This window comes from Gopherus evgoodei, chromosome 7, assembly GCF_007399415.2.
Source record: "Gopherus evgoodei ecotype Sinaloan lineage chromosome 7, rGopEvg1_v1.p, whole genome shotgun sequence".
Lineage (NCBI taxonomy): Eukaryota > Metazoa > Chordata > Testudines > Testudinidae > Gopherus > Gopherus evgoodei.
This window is the reverse complement of record NC_044328.1, coordinates 49,374,856-49,386,927: the sequence shown is the minus strand read 5'-3', so window position 1 is coordinate 49,386,927 and position 12,072 is coordinate 49,374,856. Positions and strand designations below refer to the sequence as shown.

General features: G+C 37.5%; 1 protein-coding gene across 1 annotated transcript in view; it reads right to left on the bottom strand.

Annotated features, from left to right (window-relative positions):
- The window catches only part of RTKN2 (rhotekin 2), a 66,803-nt gene that overhangs the window by 38,043 nt on the left and 16,688 nt on the right, over window positions 1-12,072 (bottom strand). Inside the window, 3 exon segments of the mRNA XM_030568933.1 lie at window positions 970-1,087; window positions 2,134-2,187; window positions 10,627-10,685. Of these exon segments, the coding sequence (XP_030424793.1) occupies window positions 970-1,087; window positions 2,134-2,187; window positions 10,627-10,685 (231 nt within the window).

Genomic DNA, 12,072 nt, shown 5'->3' with positions numbered 1-12,072 from the left:
GCTTTATAAAGATATAGATTTTATAAAAATTCTTTAACCTCAGAAACATCAGGAATATCAAAGTAGTCTTCTGTGGTTTGCTGCAAGACTTACTACGGGTCTATTGTTAGTTCTCCTACTCTTTAAGGGGCAGACTTAAATCTTTGCCTTAAATATTCATTTGAACAGGTATTAACAAAAAAAACAAACAAACATTCTTAAAGTCTGTTTAAAAATCCCTTTCCTTCTCAACTTCTCAGTTTTCAGTCTATCAACTTTTGTTTTAACTAGTTCCTGCGTTACCAGAGAGCTTCCAGGGTAGATGAGACTCAAATTTCTAATTAAAAACAACCAGGAAAAAAAACTTAAGTGCCTCACAACCTTTCTTTATACATTAAAAACACACAAAAGGAAGCCCAATTTCTTCTCCACCTTTAATGGGAATAAACAACTTCCTGTCCAGTTTTCACAATGAGAAGGATGGTGGCTGTGGCACAGGCTCATGAAGGTGCAGTGGACAATCAAGCAGGGAGTGAGTTTGTTTTTCAATACATAGTGTCAATAAGGAGGTGAACTATGGGATCCTTAAAAAAAGATATGACAGCAGCCTTATGTGGTGATTGCATCCAACATTATAAGCATTAATGTTTCTTGTTTACATGAAGCTCTGTATACTTTCAGTTTCAATGCATTAATTTAATTTCACACACACACACCAGCTCCTCTCATTTAAATCACAATAAGACATTTCTGAATATGACACAATGGAAAAGGCATTTAGTGATTCAGCTAAACATAGCATCCCCATAGAGGCACCCAAATTCCTTGGGTAAAGAGAAGGATTCAACACCCATCCAAGTCACCAGAAGATCTTCCATTTATTTCAGTAGCTGTTGGATCAAGACCTATGTACATATCACCTCATGTCTTTTTTCATAAGAATCACAAAAGTTAACATATTTACTTTGTTCAACAAAAACTGATACTCACAATATGGTTACATTTTCAAAACAGATATCAGTTATTGCTTTATCCACAATAACCATGTCTGTGTCAAAAACCTCAGCTCCCATTTTGAATAAGCAAAAAATTGCATAGCGCTGTGATCCTGTGGAAGAACCAAAGAAACGTTTTAGCCAAGATGTTATGTAACACAATGTTAAAGGTTTCCTGTAAATGAAGACACTGAAATGAGTTTCAAATCAAATTTTACTTGAATCTATGATGCGCTATCAAAGAATTCTTGTAATCATAAATTATACATCCTAGAGTGTTGTGCATTTTGTAGTTGAACCATCAAAGCTGCTGCATCTGTAGAGCAACATTTCTAGAAAGAAAAAATAATTTCAACCTCTACTCAAGCATTCCTTTCTACAGGCATTTATAATATTTGCTAATAAATTCAGAAACTTTAATAAAAAGTATTTGTGCTCAATAGGATTGATTTAAAAAAACAAAACAAAACCGCTGAATAGCAGAGTGCATACTGTATTATAAACACACTCATGGATTAGAGTATTTTGCCATACTAAACCCCTCTGACCCTATTGAAAAAAATCAAAGTGAAATCAATGCGTGGTGACAGGTGGAACAGATTTAGGGTTAATCTCCATTACATAGCAAAGTACGTGCATTTGTGAAGACTATGAAATAATCCACTCAATGCCAACAGACAGAACTTTTATTTAAATTCTTCTCTGGCAAAGGCATCTCCCACCAAATACTCTTTCAAATTAAGGCAAAAAGATACAAGAAATGTATTCAGAATTTTTTCAGCTATTAGTCAACTTAGTGGTGCCACTTCTCTATTTCTTCCTCTGAAGTTTCAATCTCTCTCTCTCAAAAGCATCTCCAACATCCACCTAACCTACAGTATTAGAGTTTCATTCAGCTCAGATACGCCCAAGCTTCTCCACAGCACCACTTTCTCAGTAGTAGTAATTTAAATGAATAGAAACTGCATAATTCTAACCTATTTTAAACAGCTACCACCACTACCTTCAGGGTAAGGGCTCCTGTGCCATAGTGCAGATAGTATTTAGTTCTGCAAAATTCTCTCAAAAAATAGGTGAAAAGGAGGGTCTCAATTCCATGTCCAGTTTAAACTTTGATTAACATTACCTGTTTATAACAGTTCAATAAAATCTAACATACTTTCTTTACTGTTGAAGTGATCAGAGCCTTTCCACATTAATGGTATGCGAATATCTAAAGAAGAAAAGGAAAAAGTTAAGTTAAGTTTAAGTTATAAACAATAGTGTAGACCTGCAGTCCAAATAAAACACAGAATATTTCTGGTCTGTTTTTCTACCGTTCTATTTCTGGCCATAGTAGGGCCTACTCTTTCTATCCAACAAATAGCGTAACTAATTCAAATCGCTACCACTTAGTGCCAAAAGAAACTTCATAATTTAACTAGTTCAATATGAAGTGTCATTCTCCCTTAGAAATGTTCTTTATCCCAGTATAGTTTATAATCTTATTTAAGAATCTGAAATAACATCTCCAGGTGGCTCCTGGAACGTGGCTCTGAGTGATATTTAAGTCAATTTTACAGTGAAGACATGTTAAGTGAAATACTCTTGCTATGTTTGTGCTGGGAACCACTCATTTTGCTACAAGAAAGCCTTAAATATAGAGGAGTTGTCTAACTTGGAGAAGTTTGTGCGGCAAGTGCTTTTTCTTGCCTTGCCAGTGATTGAGCAAATACCACTTGCAATTACACACTGAATTTGGATCCCCTTGCCTGACACAAAAATTTTAAAAAAGCTTTTTAGAAGAACTGTTGATTAATCACAGTTAACTCACTCGATTACAAATCGAAACAAATTAATCATAATTTAAAAATTTAATCGTGATTAATCGCAGTTTTAATTGCGCTGGTAAATAATAAATTTCAATTGGTATTCTATTAAATACTTTGGATGTTTCTCGACATTTTCATGTATATTGTATTCTGTGTTGTAACTGAAATCAAAATGGATATTTTTGCTTACAAATATTTGCACTGTAAAAATGATAAACAAAACAAATAGGAGCAAAGAATCCTGTGGCACCTCATAGACTAACAGACGTTTTGGAGCATGAGCTTTTGTGGGTGAATACCCACTTCTTCAGATGCAAGGTGAATGCATGCATCTGAAGAAGTGGGTATTCACCCACGAAAGCTCATGCTCCAAAACGTCTGTTAGTCTATAAGGTGCCACAGGATTCTTTGCTGCTTTTACAGATCCAGACTAACACGGCTACCCCTCTGATACAAAACAAATAGGCTTTCAATTCACCTCATACAAGCACTTTCTTGCAATCTCTTTGTCGTGAAAGGGAAACTTAAAAATGTAGATTTTTTTTGTTACATAACTGCACTCAAAAACAAAACATGTAAAACTTCAGAGCCTACAAGTCCACTCAGTCCTACTTCTTGTTCAGCCAATCGCTAAGACAAACAAGTTTGTTTACATTTAAGGGAGATATTGCTGCCCTCTTCTTATTTACAATGTCACCAGAAAGTGAGAACAGGCATTTGCATGGCACTTTTGTAGCTGGCATTGCAAGGTATTTATGTGACAGATATGCTAAACATCCGTATGCCCCTTCATGCTTCGGCCACCATTCCAGAGGACATGTTTCCATGCTGATGGCGCTCATTAAAAAAAAATAACGTATTAATTAAATTTCCAGCTGAATGCTTTGGGGGAGAATTGTATGTCCCCTGCTCTGTTTTACCCGCATTCTGCCATATATTTCCTGTTATAGCAGTCTTAGATGATGACCCAGCACATGTTCATTTTAAGAACACTTTCACCACAGATTACACAAAATGCAAAGAAGGTACCAATGTGAGATTTCTAAAGATAGCTACAGCATTTGACCCAAAGTTTAAGAATCTGAAATGCCTTCCAGAATCTGAGAGGGACGAGATATGGTGCATGCTTTCAGAAGTCTTAAAAGAGCAACACTCTGAAGTGAAAACTGCAGAACCCAAACTACCAAAAAATAAAATCCACCTTCTGCTGGTGGCATCTGACTCACAAAATGAAAATGAACATGCATCGGTCCGCACCGCTTTGGATTGTTATCAAGCAGAACCTGTCATCAGCATGGACCTATGTCTTCTGGAATGGTGGCTGAAGCATGAAGGGACGTGTGAATCTTTAGCGCATTTGGCACATAAATATCTTGTGACGTCATTTACAACAGTGCCCTTAGAACACCTGTTCTCACTTTCAAGTGACATCGTAAACAAGAAGTGGGTAGCATTATCTCCTGCTAATTTAAACAAACTTGTCTGTCTGAGCAATTGACTGAACAAGAAGTAGGACTTAGAGGACTTGCAGGCTCTAGAATGTACGTTTTTTTTGTACATAATTCTACATTTGTAAGCTCAACTTTCATGATAAAGAGATTGCACTATAGTCCTTGTATTAGGCAAATTGGTAAATACTATTTCTTTTTTGGTGTTTTTTTTGTTTTTTTTTTTGTTTGTTTGTTTGTTTTTTTACAGTGCACATACTTGTAATCAAAAATAAATATTAAGTGAGCACTGTACACTTTGTATTCTGTGTTGTAATTGAAATCAGTATATTTGAAAATGTATCAAACATTCAAAAATATTTAAATAAATGGTGTGATTAATCACGATTAATTTTTTTTAATCACTTGACAGCCCTACTTTTTACTTAAAAGAAAAGGCTACCTTTTATTTTATAACCATATTAAAGGGCTATAGGCAGAGCAGCTTAATTCTTCTAAGTCACTTGCTGTCAGTAATTAATAATGGAGTTGGTATTTCTTTAAACAAACATATTAGTTCATCTACCCTGTTAAGTTCACTTATATCTGACACTGGCAAACAGCAGTGCCTATTGATATTAATAGATTTATTCCTCAAATACATGTCACATGAAGTGAACTCCATGAAACAAAGTTAGCTCCAGAAGTACAATACACCAACTTTATAAAGAGCATGCAATATATTAGGTGACTTGGGATGGTGAACGGCATTAGTGCAAAGATGTTGGCTTTCATTAAAAATCTTTAACACATTTTGATATAGGAACTTTACTGGTTGTGGAATTGGTCTGTACAGAAAGTATACAGAAAAAAATACACAGATACTTGTTCAGCAAGTTCCATTAGTCAGTTATTCTCAGAGGATTTTTCATCCAAGGTTTCTTGTTGTTTTAATTGTAACAACCTTACTGCTGGTCCAAAGTGTTTGATTTGTTCAGTACCAATGTTACCTAGACCAGCAGCTTTGCCATTCTTGAGTGCACTATTGTGGAGGTTAATTTGGTCATTTTCCATTGTGCCTCAAAATTATAAAATTTCCTGCTCTTCTTGCTACTTAAGCCGCAATTTGGGTTGTCTGTTTGGTGCCCTGCTCTTTTCCAGGAGTTGGTGTACAACCTGGTCTGCAAGAATGTTGTAGTGTTGCTCTGCCTTTCTTGGATCGTTGTTAAGCTTCCAGATGGTAATCCATGCTTTCTTACTGCTATGGGTCATATCCGTACTTGCAAGAAGATTCTGCCATGACTTCCATTTTTCCTCCATTAGTGCAGAGACCAGTTCTTCACAATTGTAGTCTGTGCACATTTTGGCTACCGAGTTGTGTCTGGCACACCAAAGCCCTTTGACATTTGCTGATATTATTGTTAGTGTTGTCTTGATAAGGACCATTCTGAATGACATTGACGACTGCTTTGATGTTCAGGTACAGTCAGTCGGTTATGCTGACGACTGAGTTGGTCTGCAGGCATAGAAATTCTTTGGTTATATTGCAGTCATAGGCGTTCAGCAGGATTTACAGCTTTAAAGAATCTAGCCACCAGACTAGCTGACATTTGGTCTGACCAAATCAAACACTTTGGACCAGCAACAAAGAACCGGTTACTTAAGTTGTTTAACGTGCTCAGCTACACACAAAGCAATGAGCATGTGTTGCGGCACTCCTGAAGCCACAGAAGGATGCAATGGAGCTGAAGAAATTCAGGCTTATATCACTATTATCACTTCTGCAGACTGTACAAGCATCACATCTCAAGTCATCTATCACCATATGTTGAAAAGCAACTGTCATAAACAGATAAGAAAAGTTAATAGCACAAAAGTACTTTATATCTCTTTGACTGTAAAGGGTTAACAAGTTCAGTAAGCCTGGCTGTCACCTGACCAGAGGACCAATCAGAGAACAGGATACTTTCAAATCTTGAGGGAGGGAAGTTTTTGTGCTGTGCTGTTGGTTTTGGTGGTTGTTCACTCTGGGGTTCAGAGGGATCAGACATGCAACCAGGTTTCTCTCCAATCTCTCCAATACAGGCTCTTATTAGTTCAGACTAGTGAGTACTAGGTAGATAAAGCGAGTTAGGCTTATGGTTTTTTTTCTTTATTTTCAAATGTGTATTTGGCTGGAAGGAGTTCAAATTTGTATTGTTGCTTAAAGGATTTTAATTTGTACTTGTATACTTAGGCTGGGAGGGTGTTCCCAGTGTCTACAGCTGAAAGACCCTGTACCTATTCCATTTTAAATTTACAAAGATAATGTTTACTGTTTTTTTTCTCTTTAATTAAAAGTTTCTTGTTTAAGAACCTGATTGTTTTTTTATTCTGGTGAGACCCCAGGGGACGGGGTCTGGATCCACCAGGGAATTGGTGGGGAGAAAGGAGGGAAGGGGGAGAGAAAGGCTAATTTCTCTCTGTGTCAGGATTACTTTCTCTCTCAGGAAGAGTCTGGGAGGTGGAAAGAGAAGGAGGGAGGAAGGTGAATTGTCCTCTCTGTTTTGTGACTCAAGGAGTTTGAATCACAGTGATCTTCCAGGGTAACCCAGGGAGGGGAAGCGTGGGAGACGCAATGGTGGAGGAAAGGGTTTACTTTCCTTGTGTTAAGATCCAGAGGGACTGGGTCTTGGGGGTCCCCAGGCAAGGTTTTGGGGGGACCAGAGTGTACCAGGCACTGGAATTCGTGGTTGGTGGCAGCGCTACGGGTACTAAGCTTGTAATTGAGCTTAGAGGAATTCATGCTGGTACCCCATCTTTTGGACGCTAAGGTTCAGAGTGGGGAATTATACCATGACAGCAACTAATCTCAGAGTAAGGTGGATTCTACCCAGGAAAATCATGCACCGAAAAAGTACTAAACATCAGTCAATACTACAAAGATAGCCTTGAAAAGGATATAACAACAGGCAATGTATTTGTTGTCCTATCAGGAGGATATGAGATAATAAATTACTGAAGGCTCCTCTAAAAAATACGACACTTTGTATAACTCATACAATCTCTATTAGAGCACTGATGTTCTTAAACTACATAGGAAGCAGAGCTTATGGAGGCAAAAGAAAATGGCCTACCACAAGCGAGTATACTCTTACCAGTACTTTTCAACATCTAACGAATGATCAACTGTTCCATTTCGGCACAAGTTTTATCTATGCCAACAATCTATGTGTTGCTGCCCCAGCCAAGGATCTCATTCTGATGTAAGTTACATTAATATCGGCACCATCTGGGCTCTCAGTCTATTACACTAAGAACCAGTTGCATGCCAACACAGCCAAAACACAAGTGAGTCTCTTCCATCCTCAGCATCTGAGGCCAATATACAGCACATCATCATCTGGAATGGGGTATCAGTTACTCAACCCTGAAATGGAGTGACACTATATGGCACTCTCTCCTTCAAGACACACATGAAGAAGACAAAAGGCAAAGTTAGCCCCTGGAACAAGATACTCAGGAAGCTTGCAAATTCAAAATGGGGAACCAACCCAGCAACACTAACAGCCACTGCAATTGCACTTTGCTATTCGACAGCTGAATATGCACGTCCACTGTGGGAAAGATCAGCTCACACAAAGAACCTGGACCATGTGCTGAATTAACAGCTACTGCTACATCATATGATGCCTAAAACAAACAGTGAGCAGCCTTTTTGTGCTTGCTAAAACTCTTCTGTGGCTATTAGGAAAGCAATTACAAGCAAAACAGAATGATTGCAACAGGTTGAAGATACCAGACATCTGCTTCATGGTCACAGCAGTTAGATGCCTGAAATCTTGGAAAAAGCTTCCTAACTGAAACAGAACCGCTTAAAAAGTCACTGACAGCTACACAAGTAGAAATCTTTTTTTTTTTTTTTAACTTGAAAGAACTAAGCACAGAAAATTTCAGCCTTAAAAGACAAAGGTCTGAAAGTTATAAAATATATGGAAATGGAGTTACAAAAGTTTTTGAAACTTTAACCATGGAAAGTCATGAATGACTGCTTTAATGCTCTAAAAAAAAACTACGTTGGCTAACAAAAGTACTTTTGCATGCCTCCTTCTACATCATGAAAAATGAAAAATTTACGCCTTAATCAGAAAAAGTCATCAGGATATAGAGAGTCAATTACTTGAACAAGTTTAACATGATACTTATAAACCATTTATCAAAAATTCAGATCAATTTTCACACATTTTAATTTCAGTTACAAATTAACTGTAAATCCATATGGATTTAAATTAGATACATTCATGTAGTACAATTAATCAGTTTTAAGTCCAATGATTCCTTTTGACATTTTATTTATAGATCATTATAAAAACAGACCTTTAAATTACAGTTATGCTTTTTGATCAACATTTAATTTATTGTCTGCTGACAAAGTAATTGGTAAAACATATAAATTACATAGTTTATTCATGCAAGCGGGATTTAAATGCGTGAAAACAATATAAGAGCAAGAAAAATGATGGATAATGAATGTATTCCCCACTCCATGCTGAGATAAAGCTGCAACCCTTCTGAGTCTATTCTATGTGCCCTAGCATCCAACAAAATGATTACAAGATTCCATTAAGCCTTGGTGACAGAACAGCATATTTCACACACCCCAAAAAGGAAAAGACAAATTTAACTTACTTTTAAACTTTCTCTACTGTAATAAAAAAAAGTCATTTTAACTTGTTTTTTGGTGTTTATTGCTCATTTAAGCAGCGAATTAAAAAAAAAAAAAAAGCCCTGTCAATGTCTACCAGATTTTTGCAGGCACCATCAGCAACTACACTATGAACCAACCTCAGCCATTGTTAAGGCTATAAGTCAGTCACGGATTCCGTGATTTTATGAGACCTCTCTGACTTCCTGAAAATTTCAATGATTCAGCCCTGCAACACTTGGGCTCCGGCTTCAGGGCTGGATCATTGAAAAATTCAGCCCCATGGCAGTGGTTTCAATAAATCCGTAATTTATTGTTCATTGCCCATGTCCTGTCCGTGACTTAATAAAAATACCAGTACCAAAATCATAGCCTTAGTCATAGTATAAGGTCAACAGAGTAGCACACGTTTACACAAAGATTATGTCTACACTACCCGCCGGATAGTGATGGATCTATCGGGGATCGATTTATTGTGTCTAGTGTAGAAGCGATAAAATCGATCCCTGATCGCTCTGCCATCAACTCGGGAACTCCACTGTGGCGAGAGGCGGAAGCGGAGTCGACAGGGGAGCGGCAGCGGTCAACTCATCACCATCCTCACAGCCAGGTAAATCGACCTAAGCTATACTATTCGCATAGCTGAAGTTGTGTATCTTAGGTTGAGCCCCCCTCAGTGTAGACCTAGCCTAAGGCTAAAGCTGGCCCAACATGTACACATGCTTGTTTAGGTGCAGAACCTACAGTATAACCTTTTAAAAAATGTATTCAGGAAGTTAACACTTGATTCATCAAGTTGGAAGAATCTCAATTCCCATCATAATTTTGAAAGATACATTTGGAATATAACATTTCAGTTTCCCTGTAGTTTCCTTACTTATCTTGTGTCAAATCATGTCAAAAATCAATGGCGCATCTGTAAATTGAAGATAATAATACTTCCCTGTCCCACAGAGGAGCTGTGAGAATAAATAAAGGATTGTGAAGCACTTTGAGATGTACTGATGAAGTGCTGAATAAAAGTTAAGTATTATTACAGTAAACGCTCATTAGTAGCAACATATTGGTGCCCTTTTGCTATGTTGCTCCTAAGTGGTTGTTGCCGTTATGGGGAGTGTTGACAATTCACAGCAGGGAAAGTGTTCGCAGGGGAAATGTTGCTCATAAGCAGTGGTTGCTCTTACAAGGTGTTGCTGCAAACAAATATCTACTGTATTATATTATAAGATCCTACAGATTTCATGATAGGATCATGCAGAAGTTGGGCTATGAGGGATCACAGAAAACATTTTTAAAAGCTCCTAACACAAATCCTATTCACTTTCAAAAGGACTTGGGCACTTTTCAAATCTTTATCTCAAGACTTTCACACATTTATTTTTAAGTAAATTAATATATTTATCTTTCAAACATGTTTAAGCGTACAGGCAGATACAAAAGCATTCCATAATATGGAAGTCCTTCTAAGTAGTAGGAAGATCTTGGGTGGGGTTTTCAAAAGCCACCAAATTACTAAAGAACACAGGTTCCACTGAAAGACAATGGCTTATGCTCCTACATCATCTAAGCTTTTTTTTTTTTTTTAAAATCCCACCTTGTTTGTATATTTGGCCAAATGAAAAACACCATCCAATCATATATATTTGTAATGCTTGAAAACTGCTAATAGATATAATTTATTAGATTTTTCTACATTTACAACAAAATGAAATAGTCACCCAGTTGTGTACCTGATATGGCAACCTTTCCTCTACATGCTGCACGCTCTTTAGTCCGAACATCTGAACACCTGCCAAAAGAAACAGAAGGCTTGGAATAATGTACTTTTACCTCTAAAAGCAAGCTTCTGAACAATATTAGCAGTCTTTAAAACTTCCACACTTGAATAGGTTTAAGATTAAAGTCTGACATATGCTCAGTCCAGATGCTTTTCTTTAAAGAAGAATTTGGCTACCTTTGGATGTAGAGGTGCCCACGCTTAAGTTGTTGGGCTCTGCATATTCTTGAAGGAAGATATTGTAAACTTCCCTAATTTCACAGAGGATTGGATCCTTAAACGGTGTAAACTGGAATTAAAGGATAAGTGAGCAGATCTTTCTTCCCTGCATTTTCCAACTCCAAGAGAATCTAGTTATGCCTATTGCTTCTCCCTTTCCTCCACACACACACGAAGAGACTATAATTTACTTTCTCCATTTGTTGTATTAAAAGATGGAGAGAGAAACATTTCCTCCTCGGGTAACAGAAGTTATTGCCAAGTGTTGCGTTTTCAGGGTGATAATTAATATGCAGATTACCTGAGGTTTTAATAAGGGAAAAACTCTAATCAATACTATCATAGCATTCCTTCTCAGATCTGAACCTTAGAGTTCAGAAAATGAGATACTAGCACCTGAATCCTCTAAGCTTAATTACCAGCTTAGATCTGATAGCCCTGCCACCACCCAAAAATATAGTGTTTTGGGCACTCTGACCTCCCCAACCTTCCCTGGGGACCCCAAGAACCCAGATCCCTTGGGTTCTTAAAACAAGGAGAAGTAAACCATTCCCCCACCCAGAATTTCCCTCCCTGGGCTATCCTGAGAGATACTGATCCAACCTTTTAAATCTCCACACAGAGAAGCATCTCCCTTCCCTTCCACAAAGGGGCAAACAGATTCAAGGAAAACAAAGAAAGATTCTCTTTCTCCCCCTCCCGCCTCCCCCCTCCCATCCATCCTGGTGAGTAATCCCAATCCCCTCGACTAAAACAAGGGAAACAAAACAAAATCAAGCAAGTTCTCTAAAAAGAAATCTTCTAATAAAAGAAAGAAAAAGTAAAGAATTCTCTCTGTAACTTGAAGATGTAAATATTATAGGGTCATATAGCTTACAGACACCAGAAAGAGACTTTCCCCCCAGTACCAATACAAATCAAAATATTCCCAGCAACTACACATATAAAAGTTAACCAGCCAGATCCACAGTTGCAAATAAAGAAAAAACAAACAATCAAAAAAACCTAAACCGCCTGTTTTTACTTACTATTAGAAAAGAAACTTAGAGAGTCTGTAGTAATGTCTGGTCTCTCTCAGACCCTCCTAGAGAAGAACCCGCAATGGACAAAGAACACACACAAAAACTTCTCTCCACCCAAATTTAAAAGTATCTTGTCTTCTGATTGGTCTTCTGGTCAA